Source organism: Chiloscyllium plagiosum, unplaced genomic scaffold (genome assembly GCF_037043375.1).
Source record: "Chiloscyllium plagiosum isolate Xiang-an unplaced genomic scaffold, Cpla_swu_hap1 HiC_scaffold_24, whole genome shotgun sequence".
NCBI classification, from domain to species: Eukaryota; Metazoa; Chordata; class Chondrichthyes; order Orectolobiformes; family Hemiscylliidae; genus Chiloscyllium; species Chiloscyllium plagiosum.
This window is the reverse complement of record NW_028270162.1, coordinates 56,561,369-56,581,774: the sequence shown is the minus strand read 5'-3', so window position 1 is coordinate 56,581,774 and position 20,406 is coordinate 56,561,369. Positions and strand designations below refer to the sequence as shown.

Here is a 20,406-nt window from a genome sequence, read left to right as displayed (position 1 = left end):
TGCTGCATAGTACAGCCGCTGAGAAAGTGCCTGTGCACCCTGGCAATGTAACGCTGCTATGAACTGTGAAGCTGCTTTACATATTCAGTGTTTGGTACCCAGAACGCAAATTGAGGTCAGGAACAAAGGGAAGGAGAAAATTATTTGAAGAGTTTTGATGAACTGGAACAGCAGATTCAATAAACAGCATCTTTCAAACCAAAACTAGAAATATTCTTGATGGGCTGAGAGGAGTGGGATTTGTGAGTAGCTAGACTGGAAAGGCACCTGGCCTTCTGTTCTGCAACTTCCCACTTCATTGGGATTAGAATGATGCTTATGGTGCCAAGTCCTGAATCAAACAGTAACTTGCATCATGGATGAGGGTGTCACTGACAAACGACACCATTAATTGCTCAATTACTATCTGGGTGGTTGGTGAAAGGAACCACCCACATTGGTGTGGGTCTGAAGTCACCTGTAGGCCCACAACCATCAGTCTTCATCTCAAGCTCACCAAAGCTTGGAATCTAGCAAACACAAGCTACAATAAGAGGACAATGCTAAGTTTGTGAAGGGGGTGGGCAAGGTGGAATGGCAATGAAGTCACTGACAATTTACACCCCTTTACCTGACAAATGAGCAGTGCTCTGACAGCCTTTGATTTTAAATAAAGCTGTTGGACTAGAACCTGGTATCATGTGACGTTGCATTTTGTCCACCCCAGTCCAACACCAGCAACTCCACATCAAATTTATGTTTGGACAGATACAGCAGGATTTAGCTGGGGTTATCATGGTAACATTGAGATCTCCTCCTACAGCTGGAGACACTCCTTAATAAAAGGAAACAATGTCTTAATATGAATAAAGAAGTGTATTGATTGTGTTTGTGGGGGGGGGGGGGGTAAGAATGCAGGTATGCGTCACAGAGTTAATGCTTTCTCTTCCGTAAAAAGTGGGGAAGGCCAGATGCTATAATATAGGAACAAGAAACAGAAGCACACAGCCTGTGCCAAACAGACCTGCTTTCACTCTCCAGAATCCACGTGTAACTATGAGGTGACTTGGTGTTCAATGTTTTCCACGATCAAATGCAATGATAACCAACACGCAGACAAGAAAGAGGGCCAATTTGATGATACACCTGAAGTAGCATTTATTGTCATCCATTCAACCCAACAATGATTTAAGGTTTGGCATTCCAAGGGTTTTCAATTTTGTTTTTTTTTTCTTAAATGCTGTTTTGTGAGCTCAATCAACTTGAACTGATTGGTAAAGCGGATGTTTTTACAAAGAAAACATAACCATTGAGGCTCAGACAGACATCTGACCAAAAATGCGGCTCTTAAAACAAAAAGTATCAAAACATTTCAGCAGATGCAATGCATTACCCAAGATCTGTGTACATTATCGAGCTCCATATAAATTAAACAGCCAAAATAAAAATATTCTGCAACACAAAACAACCAGTCTCCCAGCTTTATAGCAATTTGCTTCATGATTAAGGTTCCATTGGCTATAATGAGCAGACTATATGTAAACTCCACAATACAGTCAATTCCTGATCCACTAATTTGTTTTAGTTGTTTGAGTACCAAGCTTCCAGGACTAAATAGGGATACTGTAGGCTCTACATGCACAGGAGCGACTGGTCAAGAGAAAAGGTCATAACCTTTGCTTACTCTAATCTTGGTTCAGAGTGCTTAAAACACCAAATGCTTTCTCATTTCGTTCAAGGGGGGCAGGGGGTGGAGTGAAGAGGCAATTGCTCATTTTAAAAACTGCTCAAACATTAAAAAGGGACCAAAACAAATTGATCTGAAAGTGATCCACTGGCAACAAAATGGCTCAAAGAATTAATTTTTTTGCATGATTTTGAAGTGTGACGACAGCAAAGGGGCTTAAATACCGATGCAGCCAATGAAGATGCATCGAGTTGAGCTGTCCTTCTCTGACGGGCATACAGCGGCTTTAGAGGAGCTGTGTGTACAGTAGATAACAGCACTGGGGTATATAGCACGTGTGCGTGTGGGCTTAATTAGGTGAGGCGGGGAAGGAGGAGAAGGGATGAGTGGGGGTGGGGTGGCGGCAGTGACTGCACAGACTCAATTGTTGCCTTCTCCTGCCTCGTCGTCTTGCTGATCACTTGTCCAGAGGGTGAGGTTGTCTCGTAGTAACTGCATGATGAGAGTCGAGTCCTTGTAGGAGTCCTCGTTTAAAGTGTCCAGTTCGGCGATGGCATCATCAAAGGCTGCCTTGGCCAGCTGACAAGCCTGCTCTGGGGCATTCTGGATCTCATAGTAGAAGACTGAAAAGTTGAGGGCCAGACCTAGGCGGATAGGGTGGGTAGGCTGCATCTGAACCTTGCTGACATCGAAAGCCTCCTTGTAGGAGGCCTCAGACTTCACCACCACACTGGCCTTCTTTTCACCAGTGGCTACCTCGGCCAGGTAACGGTAGTAGTCGCCCTTCATTTTCAAGTAAAAGACTTTGCTCTCCACTTGGGTCTCGGTGCAGTTCTTTATGAGGTACTTGTCGAGAAGATCCAGCACATCTTTGCACACAGTGTCCAGCTCCTTCTCCACCTTCTCACGGTAGGCCCGCACCATCTCCAGCTTCTTCTCATTGCCGTCAGCACAGGTCTTCTGCTCAATACTACTGATCACTCGCCAGGATGATCTCCGGGCTCCTACCACATTCTTATAGGCCACAGAAAGAAGGTTCCGGTCTTCAGTGGACAGGGGCTCATTCAGCTCAGTTACCTACAAACAGCAAAACCAACAGTGAATAAAATTTACATCAGGGACACAAGGGAGAGCAGTTAGCCGGCACAATGTCATTTGTCTCATGGACAATGGGGTCAAGTGAGAAACTGTCCAGGTTTTCACTGCTAAACGATAATCGATTGAACTGTCAGTGATAGAACACACTGCACAGTGTCACAAAATCCCTTAATGCAAACTAGGTGCTTCGCAAGTTAAATTGTACAACAGGGATCAGTATTATTTCGGGTCTGGAGGGAATCCAGTCTAAAGGAGGCAGATGTTCTCTGTGCTTTACCGTAACCCTTTGATAAAGCTGACCCAGGCAGATCCCAGTTTCAGAAATGCCAGGAGGGGACCAGGACAGTTAAAGTGATTAAATACTGGCAGGAAGTATTGGGCCTCATGTTATCTGCATACCTTCCTCTATACGGCACTTTCCCCCCCCCCCCCCCCCCATAGACGAGCTTTTCTTAATAAAAAAATTGGGCTCTTACATAACTGCCTGGTGAGAGAAGCAATACTGGCCATGGTAAATGAACTGTACATGACAATCATGTGACATCTGAAACCCCATCTTTGGGATTAATTTGTTAGAACTATGACACACTACAATTACTCATTGGTTACCAAACAAAACCTCACATTATAGAAGGATCATCTTTGTTAGAAGAACATGCTACCTGACCGACTCAGTTGGTTCTTGATGCCACATAAAAATAATTCAAATAATTTCATAAGCTACTTTTACACTAGTCACAATTCAGCAACCATGTGGGAATTAACTGCTGAGCAGGAACACTGGTTAACACATTTTCACCACTCCATGGCAAGGGAGGTGGGGAAAAGAGAATAAAGTCTGCAACCACCTCCCAACACTGTAATGCATGGAGAGAGTGCAACTTCTCCCTGCCTCATTGCACTGTATTTATACCACAATGCTGAGAATTCTCCACAATAGCACTACCTTGAATCTTCCAGTTGGAGACAAGATCAATAGGACCTATGATCACTGGTAAACATGAGCCAGCTAACTGGACAATAAGGAATACTCTGTGACGCTGGAAATGCACAGCCAGTCAGGTGGTAACCGAGGAGCAGGAGAGTCAACGTTTTGAGCATAAGCCCTTCATCAGGGATTCCGGATGCTCTTCAGAGGGTTGGTGTGAGGCGAACGGCCTGATTACACATAGTAGGGATTCAATGATTCGGTACATGCTCATTGTGTACATCCTATTACTGCACTGGGTAACTATATGACAGAAGACAAATGGCAGTGCAGTTTGGGGAAAAGAGGATCGGTATAGGAGTTGGGGTTTTATACTCAAGCTATCCCTAAACATTAGTGCAAAACAATGCAAACAAACAGAGCTTGAAATTAAGTAGGAGCAAGTTGAAAGTTCAGCGTCAGTTCCAAGGAAACAATCTAGTTGAACTTTCAAAGGAATTCATTAAAAGCTTTCACACAAGGTGCGTAACGCACATACACAGACTTCCTCGTACCAGCTGCGCCAATGTCTCAGACAATTGAGTAACTCTCCCTATGACAGTCTGGGTTGCAACCAAGGTATGAGGGAAACCAGTCCAGTCCATCTACACAAGTAGCTTAGGATCCCGGAGAGAAACAAGAATATCAAGCAGAGTGTAGACATTACTAACTCAATGGCATCAAACCTTGTTATGGGAGGCAGCAGCTAGCACATTTGAGAATTGGGGATAGAATGGTAGCTGGGGTATGGTGGAAAGGATGGGGAGGGGGTTCTGCTGAGTGTAGAGAATAGAAAAAAGGAAGCACAAATGTCAAAGCGATTGTTTGGGTGGTGGGGGTGGGAAGGAATCAGGAGTTGTCAAATCATCTCAGCAGCCTGAGGCAACATTCTCAGGGCATAGTGAATTTAGCGCAATACTTAGAGCGCTGTTGAGATTGGGTCATCAAATCTATTCCAGGCTGGAGACAGGGAGGAGTATTAATCCATTAGGGAATCAAGGGTTATGGTGAAAGGACAAGACAGTGGAACTGAAGACCATCAGATTAGCCATGATCTTAGTGAACGGCAGAACAGACTCAAGGGTCAAATGGCCTACCCCTACACCCACATCATACAAAAGCAACTAGTGGTGATCAAATACCTAAATGGGTCTAAGGCAAAGTCTAACATCAGTACAAATAGCTGGAACATCCTTACAGCCCTCAAAAGGGGCGGGGAGGGAGAAAAGGGGGATTTATTATTAGTAACTGCGACACACTGTACCTTGAGCCATGTCCTTTTAATGTTCATCAGCACTGGAGATGTTAGCTAATGAGACATATATGACTACTGCGCAAACTGCCAAGGAAATTCAACACCCAGACGGCTGGAAGATAGACAAACAGCAGTTGGCCTGCTCTTCCCACAAGCTGCTGGGCAAAGCAGTGCTGAGCCGACAGTCCCACCAATGCAACAGAAAAATACACGAGGAACATCACTATTTCCAGGCTCTGTCTCTTGAGCTCATCGTGGCTGGCTTAGCAGGTGTTTCAACTGTAATGCTGTCAATACTGCTCCCTCAGCCACAGGGCAGCAAGCTGGCCCACTGTAACTGATCCTATTATTCTCCCTGTCCCCTCTACAGAAAAACACAGATGGCCCACAGCACTGACTGTGGATTTAAAGCAAGAACCTTGCCTGGGGTCACAGCAATTAGAATCAAACAGCAACCTTTCAGCCTTTGCACACCTCCGCAACAGCTTGAGTCACATGCTTATCTTTTCAAATATTCATTACATCCCTTTTGAAAGGGAATACCAAATCTGCCTCCATTGCTTTTATCTTAAACAAAATGCCAAAATTGTCCTTGCAAAGCCATTTTTTCACTTCTTTCCCCCTATCTTTGGGGCGGGGTGGGAATGCCAGGTGAACTATCCCAACAATTAGTTTGCTGCATCATTCACACCCCACTTACTGAAACCAAAGCCACAATCACAACTGTTCATCAGCTCAAGGTACTGTTTACTGCCCAGATGCAATCATATTTGTAATGAAGACACAGTCAGACCACATGCAGCCTCAAACGGTACAAACAATATACCCACTATTTAGAACGGACACATACTAGTTTGTTTAGTGAGGATAGTGAGGATCTACATAGATCAGTGCAGCACCACAACAGGTGAGGCAAACAACCAACATGTCTCATTCCCAACCTGCCCAAGCCAGAGATGCATGTCCTTATGGAGCAAGTGGGTAAGGTCATCCCGATTGCCAATTCAACGCTTGAAGTGAAAATTGTAGTGGCAAAGTAGCTATGTCACCAGACTAGCAACCAAAGCACCAAGCTAACCTGCCACAGACATGCCCCCAGATCCCACCATGGCAGATAATTAAAATTCATTTAAAATTAATTAAAATTCAGTAAGAAAACTTGAATAAAAAAACTAGACAAAAAGCAATCATTGGTAGTCATAAAAACCCATCTGGTTCACTAAAGCCTTTTAGAGAAAGAAACCTGTCCTCCCTGCCTATCTGGCTGCATGTCACTCCAGACCTGCAGTAACACTGCTGACTTCTAACTGCCCTCTGGGCAAGATATACTGGACCAGCCAGCAACACCCATGACCCATTTTAAGCAATTCTTATTACAAAAGAATCCAAATTGATAAAAGCCAGGTGCAGCTTACTGGAAATGGCATTTTTTTCTAAAAACATCTCTCCTGAGCAGACCTGGAGGAGAAACCATTTTGATTTTCTCAGGCCCACTCCAATTCCTCGAAGGCATGAAATGCTTCACTGCAGCTACTCTGGTGCAATGTTCAAATAAACATGACCTAGCTACATCTGCTGCATGATTTCCAGCGAACATGCAGTCCCAGTGGAACCTTGCGCTGACAGCTGTTGCTCTCCTGCATCCCATAATACCATCTATCCTGATCTGCCAGCTCACCCACATTCCTACAGTGAAAAACCACCCAGAATGACAGAGCCTCTCACCCACAGCAGGGGTGCCACTGACAATTCTCCCTTTAAAGCCCATGCAAACTTAACATATTCAGACACTGAGAATGCAAGATGCAAATAGATACATTCAACAAAATTCTTGCAAGTGTCCTTATACACACTGGGTTCCACTAACTGTACTCCAAGATTCTTTCATTGTCCCCACAGTTTCAAAGCAATCACAGCCTCCATGTTCACCTTCACCCAAAGGATTCCCAGCCCTATCCATTGCCAGAATTCCAACAGTCCACAGCTGGAAAACCTTCCATCAAGCCACAAAGTGTCCACCTCAAAACAAAATCCATAAGTAATCCCTCAACACTTCCCAGGCTAGAGCTCATTATTATACCATTCATGCACACCCATCAACTCACTTCCCTCAGTAAAATTTAATTTCTTCCCCACTAAAAATGGTACAACGAAGCGAACAAACCAGTCCACTCAAAGATAAAACCAGCAGTGGTCCGTCAGTCATTTCAACTGTTTTGCATCAAATCTAATAAACTGCACACAAAGGACAACTGGGAAATAGTTATCAGAATCAGGAGCTAACAATACCCCAGACCTTAACACTGCCTGAATTACCTCTACTGCATGCACCAGTCAATCCTCGACCATCATGCACTGGCTCTTTCAGAGTGCCACCTTTCACCTTACACATCTCACCATCACAATCAGCAAATACAATGCTTTCTCCATCTTTTGCCATCCAACGAAATAAACCGACTTGAATAAAATTATTTAGCTAAATTCATGGCAGGGGTGTTCATGCAGCAGATAATGATTTTTGGTACAGTCTGAGGAAAGATACACCTCCTCTGGAGTGGGGGTGGAGGGGGAGCAGCAATGATGGAGACCACACCCAACTGAGTTGTTCCCCATCCACCCCCCACCACCCCTGGGTTAGTGTGACAGGAAGTCAGGTCTGTGGCACCCACACATGGAGAATGGTTAAGAATATACATGGGGGGGGGGGGGGGGGGGGGGGGGGGAGAGAGGGAGGAGGAGGAGGAGGGGGGAGGGAGGAGGAGGGGGGGTTGGAGGGGGGGAGGGGGTTGGAGAGTGGGGGGGGGAGGGGGTTGGAGAGTGGGGGGGGGAGGGGGTTGGAGAGTGGGGGGGGGAGGGGGTTGGAGAGTGGGGGGGGGAGGGGGTTGGAGAGTGGGGGGGGGAGGGGGTTGGAGAGTGGGGGGGGGAGGGGGTTGGAGAGTGGGGGGGGGAGGGGGTTGGAGAGTGGGGGGGAGGGGGTTGGAGAGTGGGGGGGGGAGGGGGTTGGAGAGTGGGGGGGGGAGGGGGTTGGAGAGTGGGGGGGGGAGGGGGTTGGAGAGTGGGGGGGGGAGGGGGTTGGAGAGTGGGAGGGGGTTGGAGAGTGGGGGGGGGAGGGGGTTGGAGAGTGGGGGGGGGAGGGGGTTGGAGAGTGGGGGGGGAGGGGGTTGGAGAGTGGGGGGGGGGGAGGGGGTTGGAGAGTGGGGGGGGGAGGGGGTTGGAGAGTGGGGGGGGGGAGGGGGTTGGAGAGTGGGGGGGGGAGGGGGTTGGAGAGTGGGGGGAGGAGGGGGTTGGAGAGTGGGGGGGGGAGGGGGTTGGAGAGTGGGGGGGGGAGGGGGTTGGAGAGTGGGGGGGGAGGGGGTTGGAGAGTGGGGGGGGGAGGGGGTTGGAGAGTGGGGGGGGGAGGGGGTTGGAGAGTGGGGGGGGAGGGGGTTGGAGAGTGGGGGGGAGGGGGTTGGAGAGTGGGGGGGGAGGGGGTTGGAGAGTGGGGGGGGAGGGGGTTGGAGAGTGGGGGGGGAGGGGGTTGGAGAGTGGGGGGGGAGGGGGTTGGAGAGTGGGGGGGGAGGGGGTTGGAGAGTGGGGGGGAGGGGGTTGGGGAGTGGGGGGGGAGGGGGTTGGAGAGTGGGGGGGGAGGGGGTTGGAGAGTGGGGGGGGAGGGGGTTGGAGTGTGGGGGGGAGGGGGTTGGAGAGTGGGGGGGGAGGGGGTTGGAGAGTGGGGGGGGAGGGGGTTGGAGAGTGGGGGGGGAGGGGGTTGGAGAGTGGGGGGGGAGGGGGTTGGAGAGTGGGGGGGGAGGGGGTTGGAGAGTGGGGGGGGAGGGGGTTGGAGAGTGGGGGGGGAGGGGGTTGGAGAGTGGGGGGGGAAGGGGGTTGGAGAGTGGGGGGGGGAGGGAGTTAGAGAGTGGGGGGGGGGAGGGGGTTAGAGAGTGGGGGGGGAGGGGGTTGGAGAGTGGGGGGGGGGAGGGGGTTGGAGAGTGGGGGGGGGGAGGGGGTTGGGGAGTGGGGGGGGGGAGGGGGTTGGGGAGTGGGGGGGGAGGGGGTTGGGGAGTGGGGGGGGGGGGAGGGAGTTGGGGAGTGGGGGGGGGGGGGAGGGGGTTGGGGAGTGGGGGGGGAGGGGGTTGGAGAGTGGGGGGGGGAGGGGGTTGGAGAGTGGGGGGGGAGGGGGTTGGAGAGTGGGGGGGGAGGGGGTTGGAGAGTGGGGGGGGAGGGGGTTGGAGAGTGGGGGGGGAGGGGGTTGGGGAGTGGGGGGGGGAGGGGGTTGGAGATGGGGGGGGGGAGGGGGTTGGGGAGTGGGGGGGGGGAGGGGGTTGGGGAGTGGGGGGGGGGGAGGGGGTTGGAGAGTGGGGGGGGGGGAGGGGGTTGGAGAGTGGGGGGGGGAGGGGGTTGGAGAGTGGGGGGGGAGGGGGTTGGGGAGTGGGGGGGGGAGGGGGTTGGGGAGTGGGGGGGGGGGAGGGGGTTGGGGAGTGGGGGGGGGGGAGGGGGTTGGGGAGTGGGGGGGGGTTGGGGAGTGGGGGGGGGGGGAGGGGGTTGGAGAGTGGGGGGGGGGAGGGGGTTGGAGAGTGGGGGGGGGAGGGGGTTGGAGAGTGGGGGGAGTGGGGGAGGGGGGGGGTGTTCACACTCACCGCCTTCATGGCCGCCGCCATGTCATCGTAGCGCTCAGCCTGCTCGGCCAGCCTGGCCCGCTGCACCAGCTGCTCTCGGTCTACCATCTCCGCGAGTACACACGCTCGGCCTGGGCCTGGGGCTGGGGGGAGGGGGGAAAGGGGGTAAAGGATGCCGCTGTTGCCGTGAGGAGACGGTGCCGTCCCGCCGCCGCCAACTGTCTCTGTGTGTGTCTGTGTGTGTCCGTGTGTGGCGCCGCTGCCCCTCCCCCTGCTCCAACCGCCCGCTCCCACCCTTCCTTACCCACAATGCCCCGCGTTGCCGCAGTCGAGCATGCGCACTGCGGCCACGCCCGGGCCCCGGCTATTTAACGGTGACGTCAGCTTCTAATTTTAGAAACCTGCGGATTTTTTCCACCCCCTTCCGGGAGGGCGGGGCCGCCGCCGGAGCGCGCAGGCGCACTGGTTCCCCGGCGGGACGGGGCGGGGCCGTCAGCGCAGGCGCGGCCTCACTGAGGGGGCGGAGTTCCGTCCCCGTCCCCCCGACCTGTGCGGTTGCCATGGCAGCCGTCCCACGCCCAACGGGAGCGAGGGGAGGTGGTGCCGAGGGCGCAGGCGCGAGGCCACTCTGCTCCGCAGCCAGTGTTGTGTCAACCTCCCTCTCTGAAGGGGTTGACCCAACCCCACAGTGGGCAATGCTGCATTGGGGTGGATATTGGTGAGAGCATTGCTGCATTGGACCTGGCTTGGGCAATGCTGCATTGGGGTGGATATTGGTGAGAGCATTGCTGCATTGGACCTGGCTTGGGCAATGCTGCATTGGGGTGGATATTGGTGAGAGCATTGCTGCATTGGACCTGGCTTGGGCAATGCTGCATTGGGGTGGATATTGGTGAGAGCATTGCTGCATTGGACCTGGCTTGGGCAATGCTGCATTGGGGTGGATATTGGTGAGAGCATTGCTGCATTGGACCTGGCTTGGGCAATGCTGCATTGGGGTGGATATTGGTGAGAGCATTGCTGCATTGGACCTGGCTTGGGCAATGCTGCATTGGACCTGGCTTGGGCAATGCTGCATTGGGGTGGATATTGGTGAGAGCATTGCTGCATTGGACCTGGCTTGGGCAATGCTGCATTGGGGTGGATATTGGTGAGAGCATTGCTGCATTGGTGCTGCAGAAGGCAGTGCTGCCCTTGGTACCTGCTCTATTAGTTAACAAGATCATACCTCATCTTCTACCTCATTTCCACCTGTTGGTACTTTCTAGATATCTATAGTTTCTTTCTGAATAAGGAGCAGCACTCTAATCTGGACTCTGATTTCCAGCATCTGCAGTCCTCACTTCTGCCTGCTCCAAAAGCTAGTGCTTCCAAATAAACCTGATGGACTATAACCTGGTGTTATGTGTTTTTTTAACAATGATTTCCTTCCACATCCGTACACGTATTGACCTCTGCCCTGATTATAAGTGATGTGGAGGTGCTGGTGTTGGACTGGGGTGGACAAAGTTAAAAATCACATAACACTGACATTTTGGTTAGAAGAATTCTACCTTTTTAATAATACAAGCTGCAAACAGTCCAAAGGATTACAGCAGAATCCACATAAATTCAAATTATATACATTCAGCAAAACAGCAATCTCAAAAACACCTTGAAGTAAAAATCTAAGGGACTTATATTTCAGAGTGCTGCTCCTTCTGATATCAGGTAGAGGTGGAGCAGGATCATAAGACACAGAATTTGTACCACCAAAATGTAACCACAAGTAGATCTACCCAGCTTGCATCCTGAAAATAAAGGGATAGAAGTTTAAAAAAAGATTTGAAAGATAAGCAGAAAGCGTTGTTCTGAAGTAATTAACACATCAAAATGTTTCTATGAAGAGATCTATTTGAAGTATTTCTTCTATCCAGATTTTACCTAACAAGTTAATTTCTTTCAAAATTATGTTAATCCCATAATCATGAAGCATATGCCAAAAATCATAAATTATGATATTCAAAAACAATGAATTTACTTTGTTTGCTTTTAACTTAATTAGATTTCAAAATTTGCACTTTGATTCCTCCTCATTGTTTGTTACATTATTAATGATTTGGAGATGCCGGTGTTGGACTGGGGTGGACAAAGTTAAAAATCACACAACACCAGGTTATAGTCCAACAGGTTTATTTGGAAGCACTAGCTTTCGGGGCACTGCTCCTTCATCAGGTGGTTGTGGAACAGGACCACAAGACATAGAATTTATAGCAAAAGAGTTACAGTGTCATGGAACTGTAATGATGTATTAAACAAATTTTAGATTTGGTTTTTCATCTTTTAGAATGTGATATTCTAGTTTCAGTTCTTTAACATGTAAACCCCAGAACACCTTTTAAGTTACATTCTCAAGATAGCTTCAGCTTTTCTAACAATAGGTGCCATCTCAGCTCAGACAATGCATTAAAGCTGTGAGGTTAAAGTCTGTCTGTATCCCAATGTTGAGTCAGACTGGTTCTACTTCTAAAGTGGGATTTACAGAATCTTGCAAGGACTTATGCAGTTTTTGAGTAAAATAAACTGTAATTCTGCAAATACAAATTCACCCCATAAACTTATATGTGTGCACATGCAGGAGAGACAAAGTGAGTGTGTACATGTGAGTGTGTGCGTGTGGTTGGGAGTGCATGTAAAAGAAGGTGTATGTATGTAAGTGTGGTGGGATATAAGCCTGTGTGAGGGTGCGTGCATAGGTGTGAGTGGGCGGGAGGTGCGTGTGTGTGTGTATACAAGAGAGAGCTTGTGTATGAGGGAGGGTCTGCATGAGTATGTAGGGGTGTGTGTGTGCATGTGTCTGTGTGTGTGTAGTGCAGTGGGGTCACCTGTAGTGTGACATGAACCCAGGGTTCCGGTTGAGGCCATCCTCATGAGTACCAAACTTGGCTATCAGCCTCTGCTCAGCCACCTTGCATTGTTGCTTGTCCCAGACTTCAACTCCCCCTCCTACTCCCCCCATGACATGCCCATTCTGGGCCTCCTCTATCACCTAAACAAGGTCACCCGCAAACTGGAGGAAGAACACCTCATCTTCCACCTTAGGAGCGTACAACCACACAGCCTCAACATTGAATTCGTCAGATTCCAAATCTCCCCAGCCCACCTTTGAACCAATCTTTGAACTCGGCTCTGCCTTCTTGACTTCTCACCTAGCCAGTCCACACTTCCTACTGCCCTATCACAATCACCTCCTACCTTTACCCACCGAATGCCATCCCATCTACCTTTCCCCCAGCCCCACCACCCTTCCCCTATTTATTTCTCAGTCCCCTTTTCTCTCCCCAGTCCTGATGAAGGGTCAAGCCTGAAACATCGACTTTCTTGTTCCTCAGATGCTACCTGACCTGCTGTGCTTTTTCCAGTTCCTCACTTTATCGACTCAGACATTAAACAAACTCAGCGATAATATAATTTTGCTAATCATTAGAATTAGATTTTATTGTCATGTAGAATCATAGAAGCAGGCCATTCAGTCCATCAAGTCCACACCAACCCTCTGAAGAGTATCCCACCGAGATCCACTCCCTCTCTCCTATAAGCCTGTATTTCCCATGACTAATCCTCCTGGCCTGCACATCCATGGCCATTTAGCATGGCCAATCCATCTGACCTGCGCATCTTTGGACTAGGGAGGAAACCGGAACACCCGGAGGAAACCCATCCAGACACTGGGAGAATGTGCAAACTCTACACAGACAGTCGCCCAAGGCTGGGATAGAACGTGGGCCATGGCGCCATGAAGCAGCAGTGCTAACCACTGAGACACCATGCCACATATAATACACGTGTACAGTGAAAAGTGTACAAAGTCGCCATTCTCCATCACCATCATGACGTCACCCAAGATTAGGTTAGAGGGGTAGGGTAAAGGGGTGGGCTGCTCTTCAGGGGGTCGGTGTGGACCCAATGGGCTGAATGGCCCTGCTTGCATACTGTAGGGGTTCTATGATTCGAAGTAATGGGGATGAGCTCTGCAGCCTGTTTTCAAATAGAGCTGGCTGTGGGATTGGGGATTACATTCTTCTGTTTGAAGCAAACACGTTGATTGCAGAGCGGGCAATCGGTAAAACAATAAATGAGTTTGTTATCTGGAGGTAAGTCTGTATACGAAGGTTGTTAACTGGGAGTGTCTGGCCTGGACTGCTGCCTATATAAACAGCATATGCACAGCCATGAATCATCCCATAATGCCTTAGCAGTCTAAGATGTGCCTTCTTAAAGGTACATGCACATCATTTCAGTGTAGAGCCTCAACTATGGCTGTGGGACTCAGTTACCTCTTGGTTGAAGTGGCTGACAGACCATGTCAAGGACCTTTGACAAAATCGCCAGCAACTATCGACTGAGTGACTCGCCACTCCACCTTTTAGGTGGGGTGAAGGAGGAAACCCAGGGAGTTACAGACCAGTTAGCCTAAAATCTGTGGTGGAGACTCAAGGATGAGGGGACTGTACAGCTTGAAAATTTTCAGTTAATCAGGTCGAGACTTCATGGATACATTGGTCATGCCTGACAAACCTCATAGAATTTTTTTGAAGGGGTGACTAAAGGGAATGTCTATGAGTGTTGTTTATATGGACTTCCAAGAAGGTATTTGCTAACATCCCACATAAGATGCTGTTCACTAAGGTAGAAACCCACAGAATTGGGGCAAGTTGGGGTACAGTTGACAGAGAAGAAGGTTATCTAAGATTACAAAGGAACCTTGACCAATTAGGTCAATGGGCTGATGTGGGATATAGGTGAATTAATGTTATTTCTGCAATTATAAGTTCTGATACAGAGTAAATGAATTTACATTAGTTTGGAATTGTTTCGGACGAGAGCTGACTTAGCAAAAATGAGGAAACATATAATCCGTTAAAGAAAATGATATGTTAGCATGAGACATGATTACAGAACAATGGTGGATGTATGGGCAAACAGGAAAAACATCTGTTTCCCCACTTGTACAGAGACACAGGAACAAACCCCAATTAAAAGGGCTTAGTGGTAAGATGCTGTGAGGGGCAGCGCAGATGGAGGGAGCAGATACTGGTAAGCAAAGGATGGGATGACGTCAAACACCCTTATGGGAGCAGAGATAGACATTTGTCACTGACAAGGCCGGATAAACAGAAGTTGTGGGATCAGTCTTAAGGAAATGAGTGATGTAAGCGAAGCAGGGAACAAACAATGGAATAAGGAAAACATATGGGAAAAAACTGTATAAATTGCGAGAGTTTGTTGGGGTTTACTGTGCATTTGTCATTGCCTTACCTGGCAATTAAACATGGCACCCACTTGCAAGTGTACAAATAAACGACTCTGTTTCAGATATTTGGTCTCGGACTGAAATCATTAAAGTGAGTGAGCTTTTGTTTCTCACAGCTGAGGAGTGGCAAATGGAGTTCAATTTGGATTAATGTGAGGTATTGCAGGTTGCTAAACCAAACCAAGGCAGGATTTATACAATTAATGGTAGAGGTGTGGGTAGTGTTGTAGAACAGGAAGAGACACAGGGATTCTGATACATAGCTCTTTGAAAGTTGCATCACAGGGACACATGATGGTTAAGAAGGCGTTTAGCACATTGCTCAGACCATTGAGTATGAGTTGGGACATCACACTGCAGATGTACAGGACGTCGGTGAGGCTATTTCTACAGTACAGTGTACAGCTCTGGTCGCCCTGCTATAGGAAGGATATTATTAAATTGGAGAGGGTTCAGAAGAGGTTTACGAGGATGTTACTGGGACTGGACGGCTTGAGTTATAAGGAGAGACTGGGATGTTTTTCACGGAGCACGGGAGGTTGAGGGGTGACCTTATAGAGGTTTATAAAGTCATGAGGGCATAGATAAGGTGAATAGGAAAGGTCTTTTCTCTAGGCTAGGGGAGTTCAAGACTAGGTGGCGTAATTTCTAACGTGAGAGGAGAAAGATTTAAAAGGGACCTGAGGGGTGCCTTTTTCACACAGAAGGTGGTGCGTGTGTGGAACAAACTGCCAGAGGAAGATGCAGGATGCAAGATGCAACATTTAAAAGACACTTGGATGGGTACATGAATAGGAAAGGTTTAGAGAGATATGGGGTGAAACACAGGCAAGTGGGACTAGATTAGTTTGGGAACATGGTTGATGTGAACGAGTTGGATTGAAGGGCCTGTTTCCATGCTGTATCACTGTATTACTCTAAGGTGTAGGGGTTCAGGTGCATAGATGTTTGATATGTCACAAGCAGGTACAGAAAATAATGAAGGCGGCTAATGGAATGCTTTATATCGAGATTACTGGAGCACAAGGATGCAGCATTAATGCCTCAGTTACAAAAAACCTGGGTTAGACCTCACTTGGAGAAAGTGAGAGCTGCAGATGCTGGAGATCAGAGTCGAGAGTGTGGTGCTGGAAAAAACACAGCAGGTCAGGCAGCATCCGAGGGGCAGGAGAATCGACATTCCTGATGAAGGACTTATACCCGAAATGTTGACTCTCCTGCTCCTCGGATGCTGCCTGACCCGCTGTGCATTTCCAGCCCCACACTCTTCTCTTAGACCTCACTTGGCATACTGTGAGCAAATCTGGGCACTGTCAGGTTAGATTGACATCGGAGGGAGTTCAATGCCGGTTTACAAGAATGATAGCTGGACTTTAGGGGTTAAGTTATGAGAAGACATTATACAAATGAGGCCTGTATCCTCTGGAATTTAGAAGCATTTCTGCACACACAAGTCATGGTAGAGGTTTGGAACTCTCTTCCACAAATGGGCATGGATGCTGGATCAGTTGTTAATGTTAAATCTGAGATAGTTTTTCTTGAGCAAAGGTATTAGGAGATGTGGGCCAAAGGCAGGCATGTGGAGTTAGGCCACAGATGGGCCATGATCTTGTTGAATGGTGGAACAGGCTCGAGGAACTGAATGGCCTCCTGCTGTTCCTATGTAATTGTATATGTCCATCTTTATTTGCCATAAGCTTTGTTTAAATGGAAAGAAAATTAACTTTGGTTTGTTTCTAAGTGTCCTCACTGGGAACTTCCTAATGGAGCTCTCCTGTCTGGTTATGCACGCTTCCTAACGGAGCTCTCCTGTCTGGTTAAGCACGCTTCCTAATGGAGCTCTCCTGTCTGGTTATGCACACTTCCTAACGGAGCTCTCCTGTCTGGTTATGCACGCTTCCTAACGGAGCTCTCCTGTCTGGTTATGCACACTTCCTAGCGGAGCTCTCCTGTCTGGTTATGCACCTCTTCCTAATGGAGCTCTCCTGTCTGGTTATGCACCTCTTCCTAATGGAGCTCTCCTGTCTGGTTATGCACCTCTTCCTAACGGAGCTCTCCTGTCTGGTTATGCACCTCTTCCTAATGGAGCTCTCCTGTCTGGTTATGCACCTCTTCCTAACGGAGCTCTCCTGTCTGGTTATGCACCTCTTCCTAATGGAGCTCTCCTGTCTGGTTATGCACCTCTTCCTAATGGAGCTCTCCTGTCTGGTTATGCACCTCTTCCTAACGGAGCTCTCCTGTCTGGTTATGCACGCTTCCTAACGGAGCTCTCCTGTCTGGTTAAGCACGCTTCCTAATGGAGCTCTCCTGTCTGGTTATGCACACTTCCTAGCGGAGCTCTCCTGTCTGGTTATGCACCTCTTCCTAATGGAGCTCTCCTGTCTGGTTATGCACCTCTTCCTAATGGAGCTCTCCTGTCTGGTTATGCACCTCTTCCTAATGGAGCTCTCCTGTCTGGTTATGCACCTCTTCCTAATGGAGCTCTCCTGTCTGGTTATGCACCTCTTCCTAATGGAGCTCTCCTGTCTGGTTATGCACACTTCCTAATGGAGCTCTCCTGTCTGGTTATGCACGCTTCCTAACGGAGCTCTCCTGTCTGGTTAAGCACGCTTCCTAATGGAGCTCTCCTGTCTGGTTAAGCACGCTTCCTAACGGAGCTCTCCTGTCTGGTTATGCACCTCTTCCTAATGGAGCTCTCCTGTCTGGTTATGCACCTCTTCCTAACGGAGCTCTCCTGTCTGGTTATGCACGCTTCCTAACGGAGCTCTCCTGTCTGGTTAAGCACGCTTCCTAACGGAGCTCTCCTGTCTGGTTATGCACCTCTTCCTAATGGAGCTCTCCTGTCTGGTTATGCACACTTCCTAATGGAGCTCTCCTGTCTGATTATGCACGCTTCCTAATGGAGCTCTCCTGTCTGGTTATGCACGCTTCCTAACGGAGCTCTCCTGTCTGGTTAAGCACGCTTCCTAATGGAGCTCTCCTGTCTGGTTAAGCACGCTTCCTAACGGAGCTCTCCTGTCTGGTTATGCACCTCTTCCTAATGGAGCTCTCCTGTCTGGTTATGCACCTCTTCCTAACGGAGCTCTCCTGTCTGGTTAAGCACCTCTTCCTAATGGAGCTCTCCTGTCTGATTATGCACGCTTCCTAATGGAGCTCTCCTGTCTGGTTATGCACGCTTCCTAATGGAGCTCTCCTGTCTGGTTATGCACCTCTTCCTAATGGAGCTCTCCTGTCTGGTTATGCACCTCTTCCTAATGGAGCTCTCCTGTCTGGTTATGCACCTCTTCCTAATGGAGCTCTCCTGTCTGATTATGCACGCTTCCTAATGGAGCTCTCCTGTCTGATTATGCACGCTTCCTAATGGAGCTCTCCTGTCTGATTATGCACGCTTCCTAATGGAGCTCTCCTGTCTGGTTATGCACACTTCCTAATGGAGCTCTCCTGTCTGATTATGCACGCTTCCTAATGGAGCTCTCCTGTCTGATTATGCACGCTTCCTAATGGAGCTCTCCTGTCTGGTTATGCACGCTTCCTAACGGAGCTCTCCTGTCTGGTTAAGCACGCTTCCTAACGGAGCTCTCCTGTCTGGTTATGCACCTCTTCCTAATGGAGCTCTCCTGTCTGGTTATGCACCTCTTCCTAATGGAGCTCTCCTGTCTGGTTATGCACGCTTCCTAACGGAGCTCTCCTGTCTGATTATGCACCTCTTCCTAATGGAGCTCTCCTGTCTGATTATGCACGCTTCCTAATGGAGCTCTCCTGTCTGGTTATGCACGCTTCCTAATGGAGCTCTCCTGTCTGGTTATGCACCTCTTCCTAATGGAGCTCTCCTGTCTGGTTATGCACCTCTTCCTAATGGAGCTCTCCTGTCTGGTTATGCACGCTTCCTAATGGAGCTCTCCTGTCTGATTATGCACGCTTCCTAATGGAGCTCTCCTGTCTGATTATGCACGCTTCCTAATGGAGCTCTCCTGTCTGATTATGCACGCTTCCTAATGGAGCTCTCCTGTCTGGTTATGCACACTTCCTAATGGAGCTCTCCTGTCTGATTATGCACGCTTCCTAATGGAGCTCTCCTGTCTGATTATGCACGCTTCCTAATGGAGCTCTCCTGTCTGGTTATGCACGCTTCCTAATGGAGCTCTCCTGTCTGATTATGCACGCTTCCTAATGGAGCTCTCCTGTCTGATTATGCACGCTTCCTAACGGAGCTCTCCTGTCTGGTTATGCACGCTTCCTAATGGAGCTCTCCTGTCTGGTTATGCACGCTTCCTAATGGAGCTCTCCTGTCTGATTATGCACGCTTCCTAATGGAGCTCTCCTGTCTGGTTATGCACGCTTCCTAACGGAGCTCTCCTGTCTGGTTATGCACCTCTTCCTAATGGAGCTCTCCTGTCTGGTTATGCACCTCTTCCTAATGGAGCTCTCCTGTCTGATTATGCACGCTTCCTAATGGAGCTCTCCTGTCTGATTATGCACGCTTCCTAATGGAGCTCTCCTGTCTGGTTATGCACGCTTCCTAACGGAGCTCTCCTGTCTGATTATGCACACTTCCTAACGGAGCTCTCCTATCTGGTTATGCACGCTTCCTAATGGAGCTCTCCTGTCTGGTTATGCACGCTTCCTAACGGAGCTCTCCTGTCTGGTTATGCACGCTTCCTAATTCACATTTCAATGCTGGACCCTTCAGAGTAGGACTCAAACTCTCTTTCGGCATCTTACTGAGCTGTATCTTCCTTCTAGTCCCTTTAACTCTACTTGGTCTCCACAGATTAGCAATCAATACGTACCACAAAAACCCTTAAAGAACGAAGGAGAAGTACAGCACAGGAACAGGCCCTTCGGCCCTCCAAGCCTGTGCTGATCATCATGCCCTAACTAAACTCAAAATCAAACCTTCTGCTCCCATTCGGTCTGTATCCCTCTATTCCCTCCCTATTCATGTAACCATCCAGATGCCTCTTAAATGTTGCCAATGTGCCTGCTTCCACCATCCCTTCTGGCCCTTAAACATTCCCCCTCACACCTTGAATCTGTGCCCCCTTGGGAGCGGAGGGGCTGCGGTTTCAACCCTGGGAGAAAGTCTCTGACTGTCCACCCTATCTCTGTCTCCCGTAATGTTGTTGACCTGTATCAGGCCTCCTCTCAGCCACCGTCTTTCCAGTGAAAATAATCCTCGTCTCTTTAACCTTTGCTCATAGTCAATGCTCTCGAGACCAGGGAACACCCTGGTGAACCCTCTCTGAACCCTCTCCAAAGCTTCCACGTCTTTCTGGTAGTGCGGTGACCAAAGCTGCACACAATACTCCAAATGCAGCCTCACAAAGGTTATATTTAGCTGCAATAGGATTTGCCAACTCTTGTACTCCATGCACCCACCAATGAAGGTAAGCATGCCGTATGCCTTCTTAATCACCTGGGCCAACTGTGTGGGAACAGTGGACCTGCACACCCAGATCCATCTGCATGTTATATTCCATAGGGTTCTGCCATTTACAGAATAATTCACATCTAACTTTGATCCTCCAAAATGCA

General features: G+C 49.1%; 1 protein-coding gene across 1 annotated transcript; it reads right to left on the bottom strand.

Moving 5' to 3' along the window:
* Nucleotides 1–1,112: 1,112 nt before the first annotated feature.
* On the bottom strand, nucleotides 1,113–9,775 carry ywhah (tyrosine 3-monooxygenase/tryptophan 5-monooxygenase activation protein, eta polypeptide). The gene is made up of 2 exons (XM_043686832.2): nucleotides 9,600–9,775; nucleotides 1,113–2,743 (listed from the first exon to the last, which is right to left on the bottom strand). Exons 1-2 carry the CDS (start codon nucleotides 9,684–9,686, stop codon nucleotides 2,087–2,089), a joined length of 744 nt encoding a protein of 247 aa, XP_043542767.1. The 5' UTR covers nucleotides 9,687–9,775; the 3' UTR covers nucleotides 1,113–2,086.
* Between the last annotated feature and the right edge of the window lie 10,631 nt (nucleotides 9,776–20,406).